Below are 26,928 nucleotides of genomic sequence, written 5' to 3' on the forward strand. Positions count from 1 at the left end.
CTTAGGGCTGCAGGTACTGACATGATCACTTCTGTTTTCATCCTATTTGACTTTCTGTGGATCTTTCTTACAGCCTTGGTTGTGTGTCTTTCTGCCAGTCTCCAGCTTAATTTCAGTGAGAATTGATCCACATATTGATGCATTTTTCATGTGTTCATAGCGAAAGGTGAACTCTGCTTTCTCCTATTCTGTCATCTTGATCTCTTCTCTTATTTTTCTTGGTAAATATATCCAAAGATTTGTCAATTTTCTTTGATATTTCAAAGAATTTTAAAAATTTTCTTATTTTCAATTTTGTCTTTTGTTCTTCTCTGCCCCAGTATTTATCTATTTATTTCTCCTGCTAGCATTAATTTTGCTTTTTGTTTTTCAAGCTCCTTTTATATGTATAGTTTAATTATTGATTTGAGACCTTCTTTTTTGGTATATGAATTTACAGCTATAAATTTCTCTCAGTACTTTTTAATTGTGTCACATAAATTGTGTTTTCTTTTTCATTTTTCTCAGAGTGTTTTCTAATTTCCTCTTTGAAGGTTTTTTTAAGAGTGTATTGCTTAATTTCCACATATTTATGAATTTCTTTTTTTTTTCTGTTAATATTTTCTAGTTTCCTTCTATTGTGATCAGAAGAGATAATTTGTATAGTTTCAATCTTTCAAAACTTTTTAGTCCCTGTAAGGTTTGTTTTGTGGCCTACTATCATTGGCTGTCCTGGAGAATGTCCACTTGAATAAAGTATTTATTGCACTGTCATTGGGTAGAATATTCTCTATATGTCTGTAATGTCCAACTGATTTGTTGCTCAATCATCTATTCCTTACTGATCTTATATCTAGTTGTTGTATCCATTAATGAAACCAAAATATTGAAGTCTCTAACTATTAATGTATGACTGTTATTTCACCCTTCATTTCAATTTGCTATTCGCTTCATATATTGTGAAACCTGTGATATTTGCACATATGCATTTATAGGTATTATATATTTGAGGGAAATTGATCATTTAAATCAATATGTAATGTTCTTTGTCTTTTGTAGCAGTTTTTTAAGGTATCTATTAACTCAGGTTACTATAACAAAATACCATAGATTGGTGTCTTGAGGAAAAAATGATTTTCTCACAGTTCTGGAGGCTAGAAGTCCAATACCAAGATGCCACTAGGGCTGGTTTCTGTGAGAACTCTCTTCCTGGCTTGTAGATGACTGCCCTCTTGCTGCGTCCTTCATGGCCTTTACTCTGTACATTAAGAGAGAGTGTGGTCCCTGCTGTTTCTTCCTTTTTTATAAGGACCCTAGTCTCATCAGATTAAGGCTCCACCCTATGACTTCACTTAACCTTTTTAATATTCTTACAGGCTTTATCTCCAAACATTGGGGTTGAGAGTTTCAACACAAATTTGCTTTGGAGGGGGGCACAATTCATCTATAAGAATATTTTGTCATACTAGTGTAATCAGTCCATCTCTGTCTTGGTTATTATTTGAATGGAGTATTTTTCCATTCTTTTAGTTTTAATCTATTTGTGTCTTTAAATTCTAGAGTTTCCTTTAGATGGCATGTATTTGTGCCATGTTTTTTAAAAATCTGTTCTGCCAATCTCTGCCTTTGATTGGAGAGTTTAATCCATTTACATTTGATGTAACTACTGAAGGGCTTCCCTGGTGGCTCAGCTGGTAAAGAATCTGCCTACAATGTGGGAGACCTGGGTTCAATCCCTGGATTGGGAAGATCCCCTGGGGAAGGGAACAACTACCCACTCCAGTATTCTGGCCTGGAGAATTCTATTGATTGTACAGACCATGGGGTCGCAAAGAGTCGGACATGACTGAGCGACTTTCACTTTCACATTCACTGAAAAGGAAGGACTTACTTCTGCAACTTGCTCTTTGTTTTCTAATTTTCTTGTAGCTTTTTTGACCCTTGTTTTCTCCATTACTATCTGATTTTGTGTTTAACTGATTTTTGTAATGACATGCTTTGATGACTTCTCATTTCCTTTTGTGTATATTCTATAGGTATTTTCTTTGTGGTTATCATGGGGATTATATATAATATCCTAAAGTTATAATAATCTAATATGGATTGCCACCAACTAATTTTCAATCACATGCAAAAACTCTACTCCTATACAACTCTGCACCTTCTATGCTATCAGTGTGACAAATTGTACCTTTATAAGTATGTGCCCAAAACATAGATCTAAAATTGTTTTATGCTATTATGTTTTAATTATGTAGAAGATATATCAGAGTTACAAAACAAAATTACTATGATATTAGTTTTTATTTTTGCCTATGTCAGAGATTGTTATATCTTCACAGGGCTTGGAGTTAATACCGTTTAGTGCCCTTTCATTTCAACCTAAAAGATTCTCTTCAGCTTGTCTTGGAAGGCAGGTCTAGAGGTAATGGTCTCCCCTAGACTTTGTTTATCTGATAATGTCTTAATTTCTTCATTCATAGAGGACTGTTTTTCCTGGAAATAAAATTTTAAGGTGACAAGTAATTTTTTTTCCTCTCAGCACCTCTTATCAACCGTTGCCTTTTGCCTGCAATATTTCTGGTGAGAAATTGATTTATATTTGCATTGAGGACCTCTTGTTCATAAGTTGATTTCCCTTGTCTTGACTTTCAACAGTCTCTTTGTTGCTCTTTGCAGGTCCCTGAATTTATTCCCATGTGGAGTTTTTTGAGCTTCTTGTAAATTCATGACTTTCAACAAATTTTGGATTTTTCAGGCATGCATTATTTCAAATATTCTTTCTCCCCCTTTTCCTCTCTCTTCTAGGATTCCCATAATGCATATGTTGGGCTTGATATATCTTGATCCACAAGTCCCTTAGTCTGTTTACTTTTCTTCATTTGTTTTTCTTTCTGCTCTTCAAATTTGATTATTTCTGTTATCATATCTTTGTGTTTGCTGATTCTTCTTCCTGCAAAAACTTTATCTTTGTCACTTTTGGTGAATTTTTCATTTCAGTTATTGTACTTTTCAGTTCTCATATTAATTTAATTTCTTTTTATCATTTTTTGATATTATTATTTGGTTCATGTATCATTTTCTTGATTTCCTTCAGTTCTTTGTCTATGTTTTCCTTTAGCTCTTTGAGTATATTTAAGACAATTGTTTTAAGGTGTTTTTCCAGTAAATGTGATGTCTGGACCTCCTTTGACATGATTTCTGTCAAGTTACTTTGTTCTTCTGAATTAACCATGTTTTCCTGTTTCTTTGTGTGACTTGTGTTTTTTGTTGAAAATTGGGCATTTGATTATTATAATGTGGTAGGTACAGAAATCAAAGAAGGGTGGTCCCAAGATGGTGGAAAAATAGGATGGGGAGACCACTTTCTCCCCCATAAATACATCAAAAGATAATCTTCAAGTGGAACAACTTCCACAAAAAGAGTTCTGAACGCTGGCTGAGGACCCCAGATACACAGAAAGACAAATAATCTCTTCAAGATGAGAGATTTGATTACTGGCTTGATTGCTCTCTTCTCTTTTGACTCTCTCTTTTCTCTTTCTGGTCACCTCTATCTCCCTCCTTCCTCTTTTCATCTCTGTATAACTCTATGAATCTCTTTGGGTATTCCTGTCTGTGGAGAGTTGTTTCACCCTTGGCCTAGGGATTTTGTCTTCTGTGCTGTGTGGACAGAAAAGTCTTGGTTCTACTGTAAGAAGGGGACCAAAACCCAGAGGTTGGAGGCTCAACTCCAGATCTTTGACCAACACAGAACTCCTGACCCCAGGGAACATTAATGGATGAAAGCCCACCAAAAAACCTCAATACATACACTGAGACCAAGCTCCACCCAAGAGCCAGAAAGCTCCAGTACAAAACACCCTACACTAATCCTCCAGCAAAACAGTAACACAACCCTGAACATTAAAAGGCAGGCTGCTCAAAGCCATACCAAACCAACAGACACCCCAAAACGTACTACTGGACACTGCATTGCCCTCCAGAGTGACAAGATCCAGCCCCATCCACCAGAACACAGACACAAGCTCCTCCAAGGAGGAAACCTTCACAAGCCACTGGTCCAAACACACCCACAGGGAGCAGACTCCACAATTAAATGGAATTACAACCCTCCAGCCTGCAGAAAGGAGACCCCAAACACAGCAATCTAAACAAAATGAAAAGGCAGAGAAATATCTAGCAGGTGAAGGAACATGAGAAAAACCCACCAAACCAAACAAACAAGGAGAAGATAGAGTCTACCTGAAAAAGAATTCAGAATAATGATGGTAAAGATGATCCAAAATATTGAAAACAAAATGAATTTACAGATAAATAAACTAGAGACACGGATTGAGAATATGCAAGAGATATTCAGCAAGGACCTAAAAGAAATAAAGAACAGTCAATCAGTAATTAACAATGCAATAACTGAGATTAAAAACACTCTGGAGGAAACCAACAGTACAGTAACTGAGGCAGAAGAAAGGATAAATGTGCTGGAAGATAAAATGGTGGAAATAAATGAGACAGAGTGGAAAAAAGAAAAAAACAAAGAATATGAAGAAATGAGGTCAGCCTCAGAGACCTTTGAAACCATGTTACATGCCCCAACATTCAAATCATAGGTGTCCCAGGAAAAGAAGGCAAAAAGAAATGGCATGAGAAAATATTTGAGAAGATAATAGTTGAAAACTTTCATAAAATGGGAAAGGACATAGCCACCCAAGTCCAAGAAGCCCAGAGAGTCCCATACAGGATAAACTCAAGGTGAAGCATGCTGAGACACATGTTAATGAAACTAACAAAGATCAAACAAAAAGAGCAAATATTAAAAGCAGAAGGGAAGAGCAACAAATAACATTCAAGGGGACCCTCATGAGGATAACAGCTGATCTTTCAACAGAAACTCTGCATGCCAGAAGGGAATGGTAGGATGTACTTAAAGTGATGAAATGGAAAAACCTACAACCAAGATTATTCTACCCAACAAGGAACTCATTCACATTTAAAGGAGAAATTAAATGCTTTACAAACAAGCAAAAGCTAAGAGAATTCAGCACCACCAAACCAGCTCCTCAACAAATGCTATCAGACCTTCTCTAGACAGGAAACAAAAGTTTTGTAAGAATATATCCAAAACAATATAGTAAATGGTAATGGGGTCATACTTATCAATAATTAGCTTAAACATAAATGGGTTAAATGCTCAAACCAAAAGACAAAGACTGGCTGAATGGATACAAAAGGAAGACCCCTATATATGCTGTTTACAAGAGACCCATCTCAAACATAGGGACACATACAAACTGAAAATGAGGGGCTGGAAAAAGAAATTGCCTGTAAATGGAGACCAAACGAAAGTGGGAATAGTAATACCCATATCAGATAAAATAGACTTTAAAATAAAGACCATTATAAGAGACACTTTAGAGACAAATTATAAGAGATACATTATAAGAGACAAATTAGAAGGACACTACATAGTGATCAAGTGATCTATCCCCCAAAATAGATATAAAAATTATAAATATATATATCCAACATAGGAGCACCTAGATACATAAGGCAAATGGTAACAAATATGAAAGGAGAAATTGACAGAAAGACAAAAATAGTAGGGGACTTTAATACTCCACTCACACCAATGGACAGATCATCCAGACAAAATTAAAAAGGAAACACAAGGTTTAAATGATATATTGAAGCCGTTAGAGCTAGTTGATATCTACAGAGCATTTCATCCAAAAGCAATGTATTTCACTTTTACCTCAAGTGCACATGGAACATTCTCCAGAATAGATTACATCCTGGGCCACAAATCTAGCCTTGGTAAATTTTAAAAAATTGAAATCCTTTTAAGCATCTTTTCTGATCACAAAGACATAAGATTAGATATCAACCACAGGGAAAAAAACTACAAAAACAAAAAATATGGAGGCTAAACAACATGCTTCTGAATAACCAATAGATCACCAAAGAAATAAAAAAAATCAAAATATGCATAGAAACAAATGATAATGAAAGCACAACAACCTGAAACCTACAGGATTCAGTAAAAAGCAGTGCTAACAGGGAAGTTTATAGCAATACAAGCCTACCTCAAGGAAGAAGAGAAACATCAAATAAGCAACCTAACTTTCCATCTAAATCAACTAGAAAAAGAATAACAAAAATATCTCAAAGTTAGTAGAAGAAAAGATATCATAAAAATAAGAGCAGAAATAAATGAAAAAAAAATGAAGCAGACTATAGCAAAGATCAATAAAACTAAAAGCTAGTTCTTTGAGAAGATAAATAAAATAGACAAACTGTTAGCCAGACTCATCAAGAAAAAAAGGGATGACTCAAATCAATAAAATGAAAATGAAGAAATTACAATAGATAACACAGAAATACAAATGATCATAAGAGACTACTATGACCAACTATATGGCAATAAAATGGACAACTTGGAATAAATGGACAAATTCCTAGAAAAGCATAACCTTCCAAAAATGAACCCAGAAGAAATAGAAAACTTGAACAGACCAATCACAAGCACAGAAATCAAAACTATAATAAAACATTTTCCAACAAACCAAAACCCAGGACCAGATGGCTTCACAGGTGAATTCTACCAAAAATTTAGAGAAGAGATAGCACCTATCCTGATCAAACTCTTCAGAGAATTGTAGAGGAGAGAAAAACTCCCAAACTCATTGTACAAGGCCAGGTGAACCCTGATATCAAAATCAGACAAAGATGCCACCCAAAATAGAAAACATAAGACCAATATCACTCATGAACATAGAGGCAAAACTCCTTAACAAAATTCTAGCAAACAGAATCCAATACCATATTTAAAAGATCATGCATCATGACCAAGTGGGCTTTATCCCAGGGATGCAAGGAGTCTTCAATTTTCACAAATCAATCAATGTGATACACCATATTAACAAACTGAAAGATAAAAATCATATGATTATTTCAATAGATTCAGAGAAGGCCTTTGACAAAATACAACACCAATTTATGATAAAAACTCTCCAGAAGGTAGCCACAGAAGGAACAAACCTCAACATAATAAAAGCCACAGAGAACAAACCCAAAGCAAACATTATCCTAAATGGCAAAATATTGAAAGCATTTCCTCTAAAATCAGGAACAAGACAAAGGTTCCCAATCTCACCACTACTATTCAGCATAGTTTTGGATGTCCTTGCCACAGCAACCAGAGAAGAAAAAGAAATGAAAGGAATCCAGATTAGAAAAGAAGAAGTAAAACTCACCCTGTTTGCAGATGACATGATTCTCTACATAGTAAATCCTAATTATGCTGCAAGAAAATTAGTAGAGCTTATCAAGAAATATAGTAAAGTTGCAGGATATAAAATAAATACACAGAAATCACTTGCATTCCTATACACTAGCAATGAAAAATTAGAGAAATTAAGGAAGCAATCTCATTCACCGTTGCAGCAAAAATAATAAAATATCTAGGAATAAATTTGACTAAAGAAACAAAAGACCAAGTGCCTGAACAGGTGGAGCTATGCAGAAAGACTGGACAAAGAGGCCTTCTGATCACCAGCTACAACAAGCTTGAAAAAAGACTGACAGGGCCATAACGTCTGCCACAGAGGTAGTCTGTGTCCCTGCAAAATTGGCGCCTCCAGGGTCCCCGCAAGCCAAGCAGCTGCACCACCTTCATGATCAACTCTCACTAGGGCAGAGCTGCCACAGGCAAAAAAGAAAAAGAAAAAAAAAGTCTTGTGTTTATGCTTGCATGGTCACTTCGGTCCTGTCCGACTCTTTGCGACCCTGTGCACAGTGGCATGCCAGGCTTCTCTGTCAGAGAGGGGATTCTCCAGGCAAGAATACTGGAGTGTATTGGATCATACTGGCTGCCATACTCTTCTAGAGCACTGTATTAACTGCTGCCCTAGCCGCCAACCCCCCTGAGTACCTGGTGCTGCCAGAACCCATGTGACCCAAGCAGCTGCACCACCTCTGCACCCGGCTCTCACAGGGGCAAACCCGAGAGCCCTTCAGGGTAGCCTCAGGAGCTAACCCCAGTGAATGACCCACATGCAGAGGTGGAAATAAAACCACAGTTGAAACCCAGGGGCAGTGTGGCTGAGGAAGAAGACCCCAAACCTTCCCAACAGCTGTGCAAGCTGCAGATTAAATCCACATAAGCAACTAGGCAGACTCTGTGTCTATGGAATATATAAAAGGACATTGAAAGCTCCCACAAAAGAAAATGCACTAGTTCTGATAGCTGTGGACACTGGGGGCAAGAACACACAGGAGCAGGACAAGATTAGAATATGAGCTGCCCCCACAGCAGTTCCAGAGATCAAGACAGTGTTGGAGGGCATCCTAGGGAGGTAAAGTGGACTGTGATTCCCAGCATGGGAAAGGACACTGATAGCAGTGACTTGAGAAAAACATTTATTATTCTTATCTTTTGACTTGTTCTGTAGACTCTTTTAGACTTTTTTTCTTCTTTTTTCCTTTTTATCCCCCTGTGTTGTAGTTGTTCATTTTATTGGCACCAAGAAATCCAATTAAGCTTTTGAGCTTTTTTTTTCCTCAGTCACATTTTTTATTATTGTCATAAACCTCTGCCTCTACGTTGGGCTTTTGCAGTTCTGTGGAGTTTTCTTTTTTCTTTTCTCTTTTTTAGTTTTAATTTTTAATTTTTTACACCTATTATTATTTTTCTACATTTATTCCTTTGCTTGCTTTTCTTACTGTTCTTTTCCCCTTTTAGTTAATCTTTAATGTAATAAATCTTCTTTACCTACCTCTATTTAACTTTGCATATCTATTCTTTCTTTCCTTTCCTCTCATCATATTTGTTAGTTTTATTTTCATTGCTTTATTCCACAATTGGCATCTTGCTTTAGTTTTGTTTTCTAGTTTGTGCTTTAATTAGTTTTGTTCTGGTAGATATAATTTTTGTTTTCGTTTGTCAGGTCAATCTGTTGTACTTAAGTTTTGTTGGACTGTTTTGATTTTGCTTATGGATGTATATGTGTATATTCAGTCACATTTTCTATTGTTGTTATAAACCTCTGCCTCTGCATCAGTTTTGTGGAGTTTTCCTTTTTTTTCCCTCTTTTTTCTTTCTTCTTCCATTTTTTCTCTTTTCTTTTTTTTATAATTTTAAATTTTAATTTTTTAAAACCTATTATATTTTTCCTACATTTATCCTTTCGTTTGCCTTTCCTACTGTTCTTTTCTCCTTTTAGGTAATCCTTAATGTATATAAATCTTCTTCATCTACCTCTATTTAACTTTGCATATCTATTCTTTCTTTCTTTCCTTTCCTCTCAACATATTTGTTAGTTTTGTTTTCATTGCTTTATTCTCCAATTGGCACCTTGCTTTAGTTTTGTTTTCCAGCTTGTGTTTCAGTTCGTTTTGTTCTTAACTGATAAATATAATTTTGATTTCCTTTGTTCACTGGATCAATCTACCATACTCTATTTTTGTTGGACTGTTTTCACTTTGCTCGTGGGTGTGTATGTATATGTGTATTTGTTTTACTCTTCCTTAATGCCATAACAAACCACTTGTGGAATTTTCGTCCCTGACCAGAGATCAAACCCTGAGCCTTTGGAGTGGGAGCACTGACTCCAAGACCCTAGACTACCAGAGAACTAACCCCAGCGAGCATCAAATAGTGAGAACTTCCTCAAAGGAAACCAGTTGAATACAAGATCTGGCACCACCTACCACCAGTTGCACCCTGTGCAGGACACCTCATCTAAACCACAAACAAACAAAGATACAAACCCAATCATCAGCAGACAGGATTGCCACCTCACTCAGTCTTGCCCATCAGGCAAAACACTCTTGGACATAAATCACAGCAGGATCCTCTATGACCCACCTCCCAGAGCAATGGAAATAAAAGCAAAAAAAAAAAAAATGGGACCTAATTAATCTTAAAAGCTTTTGCACAACGAAGAAAACTATAAGCAAGGTGAAAAGACAGCCTTCAGAATGGGAGAAAATAATAGCAAATGAAGCAAGTGACAAAAAATTAATCTCAAAAATATACAAGCAGCTCCTGCAGCTCAATTCCAGGAAAATAAACGACCCAATCAAAAAATGGGCCAAAGAACTAAACAGACATTTCTCCAGAGAAGATATACAGATGGCAAACAAACACATGAAAAGATGCTCAACATCACTCATTATCAGAAAAATGCAAATCAAAACCACAATGAGGTACGATCTCACCCCAGTCAGATTGGCTGCTATGAAAAAGTCTACAAACAATAAATGCTGGAGAGGGTGTGGAGAAAAGGGAACCCTCTTGCACTGTGGGTGGGAATGCAAACTAGTACAGCCACTATGGAGAACAGTGTGGAGATTCCTCAAAAAACTGGAAATAGAACTGCCATACGACCCAGCAATCCCACTGCTGGGCATACACACCGAGGAAACCAGACTTGAAAGAGACACGTGTACCCCAATGTTCATCGCAGCACTGTTTACAATAGGCAAGACATGGAAGCAACCTAGATGTCCATCAGCAGATGAATGGATAAGGAAGCTGTGGTACATATACACAATGGAATATTACTCAGCTATTAAAAAGAATGCATTTGAATCAATTCTAATGAGGTGGATGAAACCAGAGCATATTATACAGAGTGAAGTAAGCCAGAAAGAAAAACACTAATACAGTATACGAATGCATATATATGGAATTTAGAAAGATGGTAACGATGACCCTATATGCGAGACAGCAAAAGAGACACAGATGTAAAGAACAGATTTTTAGACACTGTGGGAGAAGGCGACGGTGGGATGATCTGAGAGAATAGCATTGAAACATGTATATTACAATAGGTGAAATAGATTGCCAGACCAGGTTCGATGCATGAGACAGGGTGCTCAGGGCTGGTGCACTGGGATGACCTTGAGGGATGGGATGGGGAGGGAGGTGGGAGGGGAGTTCAGGATGGGGAACACATGTACACCCATGGCTGATTCATGTCAATGCATGGAAAAAACCACTACAATATTGTAAAGTAATTAGCCTCCAATTAAAATAAATAAATTAATTTAAAAAATTGTGATCCTGAAGAAGACTCTTGAGATTCCTTTGAACAGCAAGTAGATCAAACCAGTCATTCCTAAAGGAAATCAATCTTGAATATTCACTGGAAGGACTGATGCTGAAGCTGAAGCTCCAATACTTTGGCCACCTGATGTGAAGAACTGACACTGGAAAAGACCCTGATGCTAGGAAAGACTGAGGGCAGGAGGAGAAATGGGTGACAGAGGATTAGATGGTTGGATGGCATCGCTGACTCAAGGGAGATAAGTTTGAGCAAACTCCAGGAAATAGCGAAGAACAGGGAAGCATGGCTTGCTGCAGTTAATGGGATTGCAAAGAGTTGGGCACAACTTAGTGACTGAACCACAGCAACATTTTATGACAAAGGACCCAGCAATATACAATGGAGCAAGGATAGTCTCTTCAAGAAATGGTGTTGGAGAAATTGAACAGTCACATGAAAAACAATGAAAATGGACCACTATCCTATACCATATTGAAAAATTAATTCAAAATGGATTAAAGACTTGAATGTAAGAACTGGAATCATAAAAGTACTAGAAGAACACATTGATATATATGTGTGTGTGTGCATATATGTGTGTATATATATATATATACACATACATATATATATATGAATTTGTGTATATAAATGAATGTGTATATATATGTATATATATACACATATATACATATGTGTGTACATATATATATACATATATATGTGTGTGTGTATATATATATATATATATATATGCTCTCTCTCTATATATATATATACACACATATATACACACACAGGAAATATATATATATATATATATACATGCAGAGGAATCATATTGGTGATTGCCAGAGGTAGGAGGTGGTGGATAGGAGAAATATGTGAACTGTTTTGCAGTTTTTGTTTGTTTGTTTAAATTAAGTGAATTTGAAAAAAAAAAAGATGGTCAAATCAACTATCTGCAACTAGAACCTTTTAGATATGCCTCCCTTGTTTGTTGGAGGTCTTTGGCCATATTTCCTCTGGTTTTCCCAGTAGGTCTATGTTTTTAGCCATTCTTCAGGCTGAGGGGTCAGTCTTTCTGTTCTCCTGTGGTTTCAGACTCCAGTTTTCTCTTCTCCTTAAGATAAGACAATTCATCTGCTGAGAATGCTGCTTATCAGGGAAGTACCTCAGAGACTGTGTATCAAAGTGTGCTGTTGCCATTTCTGAAAATGGTCCAGGTTCTCCATTCACTTCCAGTTTATGATAAGTGGAGTTTCCATTCTGGTATATATATATATATATATATATATATATATATATATATATATATATATATATATATATATAACATAAATTGTTATACTGGAGACTTTTGACATGTCTTTATACCATCCTACTGAGGGGGATGTCTTTCTCCCCATTTTGTAGATACAGAGACTGAGGCTTGAAAATTGAACGTTACATGCACAGGATTATGCCCAATGAGAAAGTGACAGGGCTGGGTTAGATGTCTTATGCCTGTAATGCTAAGATTTTAAATGAAATATTAGAATTAGAGGAATCTGCTTTTTACCTCTCCTTAGCAAGAGCAAAGTTGAGTGGTCTGAGTAATGTGAATCCCAAGGAAGAAATTCATCACTGCTATTATCACCTTTTTAAGGAGGCTTTAAAGCATCAGTTGCCTGTGGCTCTTCTCCACGTAGTGAACTGCCCTATTTATTTTTCTACAGAAAGTGAAAGATTTAGAAGGCAGTTCATCACTATCACAACCATTTGAAGGAAAGTGGGCATTATTCTCTCAGGTCTTACTAACCCCCAAAGCTACTCACTTTCCTCTATATCATTCTGTCTGGAGTTGGGGGGATTATGAACTACCAGGTGGTTTTACAGATTTCTTCCAGGCCTGACTCTCAATCCCCACTTTCCCTAGTGTACAAAGTACATTGATAGTTCCAACTATCTGCTAGCTTCTTAGTCTTTCTGCACCTCAGTTTCTTCTCTTGCAAAATGGACGTAATAATAGTACCAACCTCATTGTGCAGTTGTGAAGATTCAACTTAAAATGCATAAGCATTCAATAAATGGTAGATACTGTTATAAAACATAATCCTAGGAATTGCTAATTGAGGGATATGATGTGCCAGACACTGTGTTATACTTAAAGAAGCAGTGTGAATGATGATTGAAAAACACTGACTCTGGCATCAAACAAACTTGGGTCACATCCTGGCTCTAAGTGTAACCTTGGGCACGCCATCTCTCTACTCTGAGCTTTCTTTTCCCACTTGAAAGAGATTCATAATATTTATTAGCTGTGTGATGAGGAGTGGTGAGATGATACATATAAAATAGTGCTTAGCCCCATGCTTGGTTCAGAGTAAGTGCTAAAGACGTATTAGTTATTATTACTCTTACTATGTTAGCCATAGTTCATTAATGCTGACAAAACTTACATGGCACAGAAAGCTGATTATAAGGCTGCCTGTTAATTAGGAGAACTGTATTAAGGTTCCAAGTGAGGTTGGGAATGAGTAACTATTGGTCTAAACAATTATTATATCATGCAATAGCAACAAGTTAAGAATCAGTGATAGATCATCTTTCGTTATACTACTTAAAACTTCAAGGAAAGTAGTTAGGTGCAGAAGAATAGGCGTTGGACTTGGCACCAGATGCCCAGTGTTTTTGTCCTCGTTCTGCTACTCATTGCCTGGGGGGCCAGGGGCCTTTAATTAAGCAAATGAAAAAATGTTTCTATTGCTAAATCTTACCCAGATATGTGGAATACTTCTGAGTAATATAAATCAGTTCATTCTCCTAAGTCCTGTTGTGATTATCTGAAAATCTAGCCATAGATACCCACTTTACAGGAATGTAAAAGTGAACTATAGAGGACTATACACACAAAATATTACAGCAGGAGTCAACAAACTTTCTTTGTAAAGGGTCATATACTAAATATTTTAGGCTTTTGAAGGCCATACAGTCTCAATTGAAACCACTCATTCTGCTTTTGTAGAACAAAAGCATCCATAAAAAATATGTAAATGAATGAGTGTGGCTGTATTCCAATAGAGCTGTATTTACAAGAGCAGGTGGTGGGCCTCGGTTTGTTGACAGCCTGATTTATAACCTCATTATTGAACATCAGTAGTATGTTAGGCACCTGGTAAGTACTGAGAATAGCAAGGTAAACAAGACTTTGTATTGGTATTTTCCTGGAAAAGTTCCATTTCTTATGAGATAGTCAGGCATGTAAATAGGTAATCAAAATTCAGGTAAGAGCTCCATTATGGCATGAATGAAGCATGTTTGCTTTGTGACAAAGGAGGTCCCTGTTGTGTGCTATGATGATGGCTCTACTTGTGCCTTCATGTCATTTTCGTCCAATGAATCTTATCAGATTTATTAATAAGGGTTCACCTCATATATCTTTATTAATCATAATAATATCCTGAGACTCATAAAACAGTGCCCAGAACAAACTGGGTTGTTTTAAAATACATTTTTATTGTATCCATTCTTAAATCTGCCCCCATAGGGAAATACAGCTTTGTAGTCTTTGCTTTTGTCAATGGATTTCCTCCAAACACTAAAGCAGTGAAAGAACCAGAGGGGCACAGTGGCCTGGCCACCATACTGGGAAGCCTGACCCTATTCTTTCATTTACTCATTTACTACTTACTTTCTGTGAGTAGGTCCTTGGTCTTTGTCATTTTCAGTTACTCTACTACAACATGAGGGGCCCAGATAAACAGTTTCCAGTATTCTTTCCAGCTGTGCAGCTGTGGTTGGTACATAAATATGTACTTTGCCCTTGGTATACTTTTTCTTTTCTTTTTTTCAAATTGAAATTGATTTTCATTGGAGTATAGTTAATTTACAATGTTGTGTTAGCTTCTGCTGTACAGCAACATGAATCAGTTATCCACTCTTTTTCAGATTATGTTCCCACATAGGTCATTATAGAGTTTTGAGTAGAGGTCCCTGGGCTATATAGTAGGTTCTTATTAGTTATCTGTTTTATATATAGTGATAAGGTACCACTAGCACCACCTGGGAAGCCCAATATGCCAATACCAATTTCTCAATTTACCCCTTACCCCCTTTCCTCTTTTGTAACCATATGTTTGTTTTCTACATTTATGACACTATTTTTGTTTTGTAAATAAGCTCATTTGTACCACTTTTTAAAACTATACATGTAAGTGATATCATATATTTGTCATTCTCTGTCAGAATTCACTCAGTATGACAATCTCTAGGTCCATCCATGTCTCTGCAAATGGCTTTATGTCTGAGTAATATAGCATTATGGACTTCCCTGGTGGATCAGATGGTAAAGAGTGTGCCTGCAATGCAGGACACCCAGGTTCAACCCCTGGGTCAGAAGATCCCCTGGAAAAGGTAATGGCTACCCACTTCAATATTCTTGCCTGGAGAATTTCTTGGATAGAGGAGCCTGTTGGGCTACAGTCCATGGGGTCACAAAGAGTCAAACACAACTTAGCAAATAACACTTAACTTTTTCACTTCTACCACTGTATATATGTACCACATCTTCTTTATCCATTCCTCTGTTGATGGACATTTAGGTTGCTGCAGTGAACATTTTGACTTGAACTTTCTGTGCCTTAGTTTCATCCTGTGAAATAGTGAGTGGGTGGACTAGGGAATCTCAAAGTTCTCTTCAATTTTAGTTATACTTAAAGGCTAAGACTGGATCTTTTCTGGGAATCTTCTTTTTTTTTTTTTTTTTTTGGAGATGTGATGCACTTGAAGCAAATCTCAAGGGGAAGGGTTATGACAAGATGGAAAACTGGGGAAAGTGAGAGTCCCGAGTTTACCTGCCTAGTTTGAGAAGGCTTTCTGTAGGAGGGTTGTCAGAAATAGTCATCGTCTCCCCTCATCTACTGCCCTCCTTCCCAACCATGCCCCACTCTGGGCCATGTATCCAGATGCCTTTTAGGAAGCTTATTCTGTTCTGATATTGCCAAAGGAAATCAGGAGACAGGCAGGGAGACTTGTGATGAACCATCATTCTCTCTGTGTAAATCCCTGTTCTAGAAAGGGAATATAGTGTAATGGTTAAGTGTATGGCCTGTGGGTTCACATTGCCTGGATTCAAATCACCAATATATTATTAGTGTCTATGGAGAACTTGGGGTTTCACAGTTGGTTCTGCTGGTAAAGAACCTGCCTGCCAGAAGACATAAGAGACACAGGTTTGATCCCTGGGTCAGGAGGATCCCCTGAAGGAGTGCATGGCAACCCACTCCAGTATTCTTGCCTGGAGAATCCTATGGACAGAGGAACTTGGTGGGCTACAGTCCATAAGGAATACACATGGAGAATCTAGGTAAATCAACCTTTCTGCACACGTGGAGAACCTAGGTAAATCATTTAACCTTTCTGCACCTTGGTTGAACTGTCTTTAAGATTCAGATGACAATTGTAACCACCTCATAGAGTTGTGATATCTAAGTAAATAAAGAGACATTTTAATGTACTGCCTCATACTTATAAGTGGTAGCTATTGTTATTATCATCTTGAGTTGTACAGAAAGCCTACTTGGAGAAACAGAATTCATGGATGAGGGTAGAAATGTGGGACCGAGGTAAGGAAACTTCCTGGCCTGGAAGGCAGGAGGACTAGGCTTCTATTCTTGGCCTGCCACTGGCTTGGCATATGACCTAGGTCAAGTCTCTTCCTCTTTTTTTTTATTTTAAATTCATTTATTTTATTCATTAAAGGATATTTTTTTTTACAGAATTTTGTTGATTTCTGCCAAACAGCTACATGAATCAGCCATAGGTATACCTATGTCCCCTCCCTCTTGAAGTTCCCACCCATCTCCCTGCCCATCCCATCCCTCTAGGTGGTTACAGAGCCCCAGTTTGTGTTCCCTGAGTCATACAGCAAATTCTCATTGGCTATCTATTTTACATATGGTAATGTAAGTTTCCATGTTACTGTCACCATACATCCACCTTTTCCTTCCTCCCCACTTTCATGTCCATTAATCTGTCCTCTATGTCTGTGTCTCCATTGCTGCCCTGCAAATAATTTCATCAGTACCATCTTTCTAGATTCCATATATATGTGTTAGTATATGATATTTGTTTTTCTCTTTCTGACTTACTTCATTCTGTATAATAGGCTCTAAGTTCATCCACTTCATTAGAACTGACTCAAATGGGTCCCTTTTTATGACTGAGTAATATTCCATTGTATATATGTACCACAGCTTCTTTATCCATTCATCTGTTGATGGACATCTAGGTTGCTTCCATGTTCTAGCTATTGTAAATAGTGCTGTAATGAACATTAGAGTGCATGTGTCTTTTTCAATTTTGGTTTCCTCAGGGTATATGCCTAGCAGTGGGATTGCTGGGTCATATGGTGGTTTTATTCCTAGTTTTTAAAGGAATATCCATACTGTCTTCCACAGTGGCTGTATCAGTTTCCATTCCCACCAACAGTGCAACAGGGTTCCCTTTTCTCTAAACCCTATCCAGCATTTATTACTTGTAGACTTTTTTGATGATGGCCATTCTGACTGGTGTGAGGTGATATCCCATTGTAGTTTTGATTTGCATTTCTTTAATAATGAGCGACGTTGAGCATCTTCTCATGTGTTTGTTAGCCATCTGTATGCCTTCTTTGGAGAAATGTCTGTTTAGGTCCTTTTTCCCACTTTGATTGGGTTGTTTGTTTTTCTAGTATTGACTTGTATGAGCTGTTTGTATGTTTTGGAAATTAATCCTTTGTCAGTTATTTCAAGTCCCTTCCTCTTTTTGGTCTCATTTTCCCAAAATAGATAATCTCACTGATCAAATGAACATTTTGTGAGTCAAACAGATTCTGCACAGGCTGTGCTCATAAGTATAGGAAAGACACTGATTAAAGACATACTTCATGTCAAGTGAAGTTAACTCTGCAGACCAGAGGAAGAGGAACAAACAGACCCTGAGCTAGTAACCTGACACCTGGGACAACCATCAAAAAGGCAGAAACTGTCTTTAAGCTCTGGGCTCCACCCACTTTCTCCTTTCTTCCCTTTCTTTCCTTTCAGCCTCTCAATATTAACCTGCCTTCTTGCCTCTCTCCCTCTTAGCAAATTCTGTCCCAGTCTGTTCAGGGCAGAGGGGCAAAAAGCACTGAATGGAGAAAGACTTCATCATGGGCGAGCTTCTAATTCTAGTCCCAGCTGTTCTGGGAAACATTCTTGGGGCCCCTAATCTCTTTTTTGCTTCCTTGAAGAGGCACCTCCTCTACTGTTCCCTCTCTCTTTCCCTCTAAGCTTCTGCTGCCCTTGTGGATACCTCTGTTAGAGCACTTATCAGGCTGTATTGTAATTGTTTGTGTCTGCAAGTCTCTCCCAGTAGCATGTGATCTCAGATGAGTAGCTGTATGTGTCCGTAATCTTAGTGATGTCCAGTTCTTAGCTAAGGGGTCAGTGCTGAGTGGGTGTTTGACTGGTGAACTCACCTCCTGTTGTTTTCCTGTGTGAATGGAGGAGCAAATGAGAGAGGGAAGTGTGGACTGACTCCTTACCTGATGCTCCCTTGGTTTTGTAGTTTAGGCAAGATAAGTATATTTTCTGGATCTCTAGAGCCTCTCTATAAAATGAGAGGATCAAAGTGATAGACTTGTAAGATATCTTGTTTTTTTTATTTTTTGACTTTTTAATGTACTTACTCAATTATCAAGATCTGATAATAATAGCTGTTAAGTTTTGTCCTTCTCAAGTATATTTGCATTTAAATAAGAATTGAAGGGTGTTTGGGCACACAGGATAAGCTGTGTGCTTATCCTCAATCCTAAATTAGTGGGGTCCAAATGAATGCACTTTTGCTTTGCAAAGATCCTAAAAATTTGGTGGTCCAGTGGTGACAAAGTATGAATCATTTATTTGATGGTGACAAATTTGTAAAGAACCTTGTTTGTGGCTTTGCATAATCTCGCTCTCTCTCTCTCTCCCCCTCTCTTTATCTCTCTCTCTCTCCTTGTCAGCTGGAAATAACTCACCAACCCTCCCTCTATGCCTTTGTGGCCCCATCCCCTGCTGTGACCATGGAGACTCTCAGCAGCTGTCGGACTACCTTCCTCTCTGATCTGGTGCCCAATGGTTACCTGGTTCGGGTCTTCCCAGGCCACCCTGAGGTAGAAGGCCTAGCCAGGGAGGTAGGGCTGGAGAAGTCTGAGCAGTGTGACCAAGGTGATTTGAGCTCCAGGGAAGAGAATGGTCAGAACAAGAAGAAAATCAAAGTCAACAAGATCTGGAATTTTATGAGTCGTAGAAAAGGGGCCTCCAGTCAGGGGAAGAGACCTCAGTCCATGATTTTACTAGGAGACACTTCCAGACCATCAGAGTTGAAGCCCAAAGTCACATTAAAGGATCGAATGAAGTCATTCAAGAGGTTGAAGCCTTCGACTGGGGCTTCCAAGAATACTACTCCTAGGAGCAGCAAGGTCCAGGAACCCCAGGAGGTGTCACATATTTACCAGATGAGAAAGGCCCAGGAGGCCTCAAAGCCTTTTCGTTATTCCTATTCAGGACACACTGAAGGCCTGGAACCCTTCCTTGCAGATGTGCAAAGACTGATGCCCAAGAACCAGAAAGTGTTGGCCTTTGATGATTTTGGCATCCAAGTGGAGGAGGATCACTGGGAAAAAGAGTCCTCTGAGCAGCCTGGTAGGGGCAGGTGGGCCAGGAGCTACCTGAAACATACATTCCCTGGAGACTGTGAGGCCCCATATACATCAGCTGGAGACTCCAGAATCCAGGATCCTGAGTCTGCCATTAAGTCCTCCAACTTAGAAGGGAATGTGGAAAGGGGCTATGAGGAGAGCCCTAGGCACCTGCGTCGAGACAAGGCTGTGCCTTTTGGTAGTGTTGTCAAGTTCTTCAGCAATGTGGCCGAGGTGGCTCGCAAGTGGCGTGCATTATCCCGGGAAGAGCTGCAGATGAGCCACCAGCGCGACAAGACCTACTTCATCAGTGGTGGCAGTGAAGCCCTCATCATAGAGGGTGCTGCCTCCCAGGCGTCCTTCCCACTCAACCTTCCCTGCCAGCCTCCTGAGGTTATGGTGTGGGGCAGTGTCATTGAGAGGTGCCAGCACTGTCACCACAAGGCCTCAGAAGCCTCATGCACATTTGAAATGAGCATTGAGGGCAAGAAGAATTTGGGCAAGGCCCTTGAAGACCCCTGCACTGCTGCTGCCTTAGTCTCAACCTCCACCTCACCTGTCTTTGAGCTCCAGGATGACCCAACTCCACAGAATGGGTGCAGTTGCCATTATGGCCATGTCTTCACCAGGGAGAACTCCTCAGAGGAACTTGACGAAGACATTGAGACTGTGGTCAGTGTCCTTAAGGAAGATGACAGTGCTGGACAGTCCCCTGAGCTGGGCACCTGTGCCAAGTTAACCACCAAAGCTGTCATGGAGAAGCTAGAAGAGAAGCCCAATGAGATGGAGAAACCAGAGGCCTGCAAGGGGCCCGGGGCATCCATCCAGGCAGGACAGCCCCAGGATTCTGACTTGGATATGAGAACAGCAGGTGCAGAGAGGAAAGCCAGCAAGTCCAGTACTGGAGTCCTGGGTACTCAGGTAAGGTGGGAGCTGACTTTCCAAATCACCATTTGAAACATTCAGTACCCTAGAAGCCAGTTAAACTCCCATGCCTTTCCCATAACCTTACCTTCCATCAGGAATGTCCCAGAAGGAATATTCCCACCAGTCAGTTGCCTGGGAATTGACTCATCCTAAAATACTGGGCAATTTTTGTCCCTTCATTGGGCTGAATGCCTGCAGTTACATCTCAGTTCAACCTTGAACAAAAACTGAAGCTCTGGGAATGCCAGCAGAATGACCAGGGTCATTTAATGATGCTCAAGACAGCCATAGTCTCCTATTTTCCTTAGCTGTTGTTCAGCCTGAAGAATGTAGGTAGAAAACAGCCCAATAACATTCTTCTTCCATCATTCACTATATCCAACATCTGTCAGGGTGCAGTCACATAACACTGTTTTCATTTAATTAAAGTAACCTTGTGAGGATGGAGTGATTATCCTCATTTTACCAGTGAAGAGACAAGCTGAAAGGGATTTAATGACTTATCCAGAGTCATAGATTGTGGCAGAATTTGGATTCAAATTTTCACTTTTGATTCCAAGTCTGGTGCTTTTGTCTAGTTGTCTATAGTATTCCGGGGATTTTACTTGAGTGATGACAAGCCGGTGCTCACCATGCCCTCATTCATGGACAAAAAGAAACGTGCTAAAAATAGTAGAAGGAGTGTTGAATAAATACGAGAAGGGACTATGTGGCTTTGAGACTTAAGAATGTCTTTATAAGCAGATATGCTATAGTTTATCCAGATAATTTTAGGGCAAAGTGTTTTTTAAGGGTAGTTAATTAAAATTCTTCTTGGAGGTGGTGATGGGAGTAGTCTAGCCTGATAGTTCTCCAACCTGTCCTGTCATCTTTCAAATCATACTTTGAGAGAAATTGGGTCCCAGCAGGACAAAAGCAATAAGCCTGCTTTTTCTGGAAGGGAATTAATATGTTTATAAATATTTTATTTTTATTTTTATCATATTTGGTAAGCTTTAAGAATATAAAGATTGGCATAATATTATTAGGAGTAAATTTTATTGCCGTGGTTTTAAGACCAACAATCAAACAAGCAAATAAGCAAACATACTTAATGATTCCATTAGCTGATAATTGCAGTTGGAGACTGCATGTCTAATGTTACCACTCACTAGGAAAAGGGTCATAGATGAGCACAGCACCTCACTAAGTGGCTGTGTGGACTGGACACAGAGATACTTTGTAGGTTCTTTAAAAGCACGGGCTTTGGGGTCACAAAGGCTTGAGTGGGATTTTCCCTCTCACCTGTGAAACAGGACAAAACACACCCTATATAAGGGGACTTGTTATGAGGAATCAAATGAGCCACAGTAAACATTGCAGATTTCCACAAAGTGGTAACTTGCAATTATTAAACTTTGGCAAATTATTAATAATTGTGAACAATATCCAGCCAGGAAAACAATTCAAAACAGTACTGCAGCTGGTTAAGGCTGCTGAAGGAAGTGTCTGAAGTCAGGAAACTGGCTTCTAGTGCCATTTATATCCTTGAGTTTGTGAACTTGAGACAGATATTTCCCCTCTCTGGGCCTCAATTTCTCCATATGATCCAGAAAATTTGTACCAGATAATTCCTGAGTATCTTTCCTCTTTGCCATTCTCTAGTTCTTTCCTCTCAGCTATTTCTCTGAGTCCAGTGGGAGACTTCTTGCTGTGCAGTGGTTTGTTTTGGATTAGATCTTTGGCAGGCTTCCTGTGCCCTCTGCTGGTTGCTCAGAGATGCTGCCTATCTTTCCTTGGAGTAGTAAACAAGAGCCCAGACAGGCATTGAGGTGCAGGGAATAAGCAAAGTGGAATGGAAAAGCTGAATGCCAGGGAGCATTGGTGTAGGACAGGGGTCCTGTTGACCATCTGATCCAATCACTCTGTTTTACAGATGATGGGGACACCGAGTGCAACAGGGACGGGATTTCCCCTGACACACAGAAACTGGGAGGCAAGTGGGATATGAGAGTTCTAGTCTAGGATCAGCCACAAATTTCTCCTGACAAACCCCCCTCTCCCTTTGGGTTTTAGCATCTACCAAATCTTCTTCCTTCCCAAAGGCACCTTGCAGGTCCACTGTGAGGCTATATTGACATAATGAATATGAAAGCAGTGCATTGTTAAGTAGCAAAGACCATGTGATTACAGTGGAACATTATATGCTAATAGAGGTGAAAGACCCTGCTTGAAGAATGGGTTAGGTCTTTTTGTGTTTCCTAGGGAAACTGCTGGGCTTGCTTCCTCCAGGGTGTTTTATTTTTTGAGATCTATTCTCTCTACCCTACAGAGCTGAGTGACTCTGGCAACTGCAGCTGCTTTGGTTCATATTTGGCTGTGGTCAAGCCTGGGGCTATACCCCACATCATTGTATCCCACAATGATGGGGTTTACCTTCAAGGGAATAATATCAGAATGTAAGGATGGGCTTTCTTCAGAATCCTTAATTTGGAGTTTATCAAGGGAATTGAAACTTCTCTGTGCCTCACCCTTTGTATTAGGAAAACCAGGGGATTAATATTAGTAATTACAGCTAACATTTACAAAGTGCTTATTATGTGCTCAGGCACTTACACATATGGACTCATTTAATCACACGACTATCCTCTGAGTCAGGGAATGTCTTTAAAATGAAGATGATAATAATACTTGCTTTATAGGGGTTTTGGGAAGATGAAATGAATAAATACACATAAGTGCTTGCTTATAATAGTGTCTGGCTAAGAGTCATGGTGCAATAAATGTTAGCTATTTGCATTAGTTATTAAAAAACAAATTGTTACCTTAAAAAGTATTCACAACCTAAGAATTTGAGAGTTATGTTTTATTTGGTGGGAATTTTTAGGACTTCAAGCCTGGGAGACAGCTTCTCAAGTATTTCTGGGTGGACTAATCTGAGGAGGCGAGGAGAGGAGCCAGGCTACATAGAAGTTTTTCAAAAAAAGGCAGGTAGTCTGAACATCAAAATGTTAAGGAAACCCAGATAACCCAAGTTAAGTAATTTAGCACTTTTCTGTGTGTGGGAAGATTCAAGAGTCTAGGTTCACTGAAATCATTCCTTTGATATGCACCTGAGCTATCTGGGCCAGTATCCTGTTTCCACATTCTGAGTTTCTCATGACTCACCAAGGGGAGTGATTGTAGTCTGATGGCTACTAGATGGCAGATATTCTTCTTCCTGAGTTCCCTTTGTACTCACCAGCTCACATTGGAGGGCTGCAATGGCTGATGACTGTGGCATCCTTGTTTACTGATACGGCAGGAAATATTCCATTCTTCAAAATATAACAAGAAGAGACTGTACCTCAACTTTGGCATTAGCTAACACTTTAGTGAGGATTAGTAGAGTACAAATTGAAGGAAAAAGGGGAAGAAAGATAAACATTCTTTAGATTTGTACAGTACTTTATACTTTGTGGAGTGCTTTTCCATATAAAATTGATTGCAAAACTAATTATCATTATTATTATTTTCATATGATAGACAAAAGAACTTGAGGCATGGTTTATGAGAAACAAAATATTGAAGCTGGAGGCAAAATGCCTATTATCAAATTTTTGGCTTGTCGACTGAAAAATTTACACAATCTAAAAGTTTAGAATTATGTTTTACTTGGTGGCCTTATGAAGAAATATAGTTCCAGAAATAGTTCTGAGGAACTTCAAAAGAGGTGGAGAAGGAGTCAGGATATATAGGAAATTTTGCTAAAAAAAGAAACATGAAGTTGAACATAAAGGGTTACCACTAATCACAAAAAAACCAGGCATCTCAAGTTAATGACTTTAGTACTTTTCTATGTATGGGAAGATGCAAGAGTCTAGGCTTATTGAAATCAATCCTTTGGTGTGCATCTTAACAACCTAGGACCCATATTCTATTTTTCTGCACCATGAATTACCACTGAGAGCAATCGCTGGTGGCTTTATGGCCTCAACATTCTTTTTTTACTGAAGTGGCAGGTAACATTCCTTATCTACAGTGCCTCCTCTTGGTCATAAATTCAACCAACATTTGGGAGGCATCTCATGACCAATTTTGTCCCAAGTCTCTAGGAAGGCTCATTCCTAGATCAGGTGAGGATTCTTTTGATAGGCCATTCTATGTGCCTATCACTAATCCTATCAATTTTGGGTTAGGCCCTGTTGTTCAGTTGCTAAGTCATGTCCAACTCTTTGAGACCCCATGGACTGAAGCACACCAGTCTTCATTGTCCTTCACCATCTCCCAGAGTTCGCTCAAATTCATGTCCACTGAGTCAATGATGACATCCAACCATCTCATCCTCTGTCACCCCCTTCTACTCCTGCCCTCAATCTTTCCCAGCATCAAGGTCTTTTCCAATGAGTCGGCTCTTTGCATCAGGAGGCCAAAGTATTGGAGCTTTAGCATAGGCCATGTTGATTATCTAAAATTCTCTGGATCACCTGTTTTATTAGTCTGTTATGATCCAGGAAATGTTTTTGTTTGTTGCTTCTTCCCATATTTGGAGTTTCAGCATTGCAATTATTTTATGTAGAGTTATATACATGATCAGTTACCTGAAGATGTTTAGCTATCATTAATTTTGTCAGAGGCCTGATTACATATTGGGAAATGCAAGAGACAGTGATCTTATAAAATAGACAGGATATAAATAATACAGCTAATAACTGTCATAGTGCAGCAGGAAGAGACACAAGGTATGAATAATTTGAAAACATCAAGACAGAATACATTTGAACAATTAGCATAACTACTTGTAATTTTCTCAATAAACTATCAAGTCCACAGGGGAGTCACCTGGAAAAGCCAAATTCTAGATGGAATAGGTAGAGAGAAAAAGATAAATGTTTCATCTTTATTTACAAAAGTACACTTTATTGATAAAGTATGAGGAAAGGTTTTCTGTAAAACAAAGATTAAATGCCAGTATATTTCAGAAAAACAATCATAAAATTATAAGGCATATTTATTGGTTCATTCAATCCCATGTAATTAATTTGTGTTGATCTGGATGAAGTCATCAGATTTTTTCACTAGAGTTTTGTAATTTCTTACCCAGCTTAATGGTATGATGCAAAAGTCATCAGAAATTTATATTTGTCAAAAAGTCCTTTTTTATGAATCTTCTTGAAGACCTGCATCTTATAAAAGCATCAGAGTAAAGCAATGATTGTCTGTAAATGGCAAAAGACTTAAAAAGATACGGCTAAAGATTTTATCATAATGCAATTTAAAAGAAACTTGCATATTTCTGTGACATACAACATTTTAAGATAATAACTAGAATTATGATTGATAACATTTTAGGACATATCAGATTTTTAGGACCTCCATATAACTTTTAGAATATCTATATTAATGACATTTTCCCATATAGCTAAGACAATTTTATCATTATTTATTTGACAATGTTTTCCATGTAATTTAACATACCAAACAAACCTAATTAGTATCTCTCTTTGGGTTGTCTCAGTGAACATTTGAAGCATCCCAAAATTAGCTGGAGATCAAAGGAACTTTATTTAGAATTTGATGTGGTGAAATTTGTCAAATATATTAAAAGACTTTAAAACACTTGGTCAAATAGGAAAAAAGAACAGATAACTAATAAAGACCTAACTAATAAAGACCTACTGTATAGTACAGGGAACTCAGTGTTCTGCAATGGCCTATACGGGAAATGAATCTAAAAATCGTGGATACATGGATATGTATAACTGATTCACATTCCTGTACACCTGAAACCAACACAACATTGTAAGTCAACTATATTCCAATAATTTTTTTAAAAAAAGATCATAGATATGAAACAATACTTATTTTTTCAGCAGAAGTGACAATAAAAGATTTTAACGCAGATACAGATCATTTAGAAGGCAAGGAAACTCACAGTTTGTTATCAAAAGTAGTTCAACATTCCAAGAAAATTTTGTTCTCTTAACAAAGAGAGAAAACCAAACTCTAGGCCTACATCTGCCTACCTTCAGTAACAAAATTCCCTTTCTTAATTAAACATGATCTAATCCCAGCCTGCGGAGAAGGAAATGGCAGCCCACTCCAGTACTCTTGCCTGGAAACTCCCATGGACGGAGGTGCCTGGTAGGTTGCAGTCCATGGGGTCGCTAAGGGTCGGACATGACTGAGTGACTTCACTTTCACTTTTCCTTTTCATGCATTGGAGAAGGAAATGGCAACCCACTCCAGTATTGTTGCCTGGAGAATCCCAGGGACGGGGGAGCCTGGTGGGCTACCGTCTATGGGGTTGCACAGAGTCGGACACGACTGAAG

General features: G+C 38.5%; 1 protein-coding gene across 3 annotated transcripts in view; it reads left to right on the forward strand.

Moving 5' to 3' along the window:
• The window catches only part of ARHGEF9 (Cdc42 guanine nucleotide exchange factor 9), a 440,519-nt gene that overhangs the window by 21,208 nt on the left and 392,383 nt on the right, over positions 1-26,928 (forward strand). For all 3 annotated transcript variants that reach the window (XM_081565580.1, XM_081565579.1, XM_081565581.1), the window contains exon 2: positions 19,033-20,631. In XM_081565580.1, coding sequence (XP_081421706.1) covers positions 19,093-20,631 — 1,539 coding nt within the window. In that variant the 5' untranslated portion in view covers positions 19,033-19,092. The remainder of the gene's footprint in view (positions 1-19,032; positions 20,632-26,928) is intronic.

This window comes from Giraffa tippelskirchi, chromosome X (assembly GCF_054371585.1).
Source record: "Giraffa tippelskirchi isolate mGirTip1 chromosome X, T2T-mGirTip1v1.2.pri, whole genome shotgun sequence".
In the NCBI taxonomy this organism is placed as follows: Eukaryota; Metazoa; Chordata; class Mammalia; order Artiodactyla; family Giraffidae; genus Giraffa; species Giraffa tippelskirchi.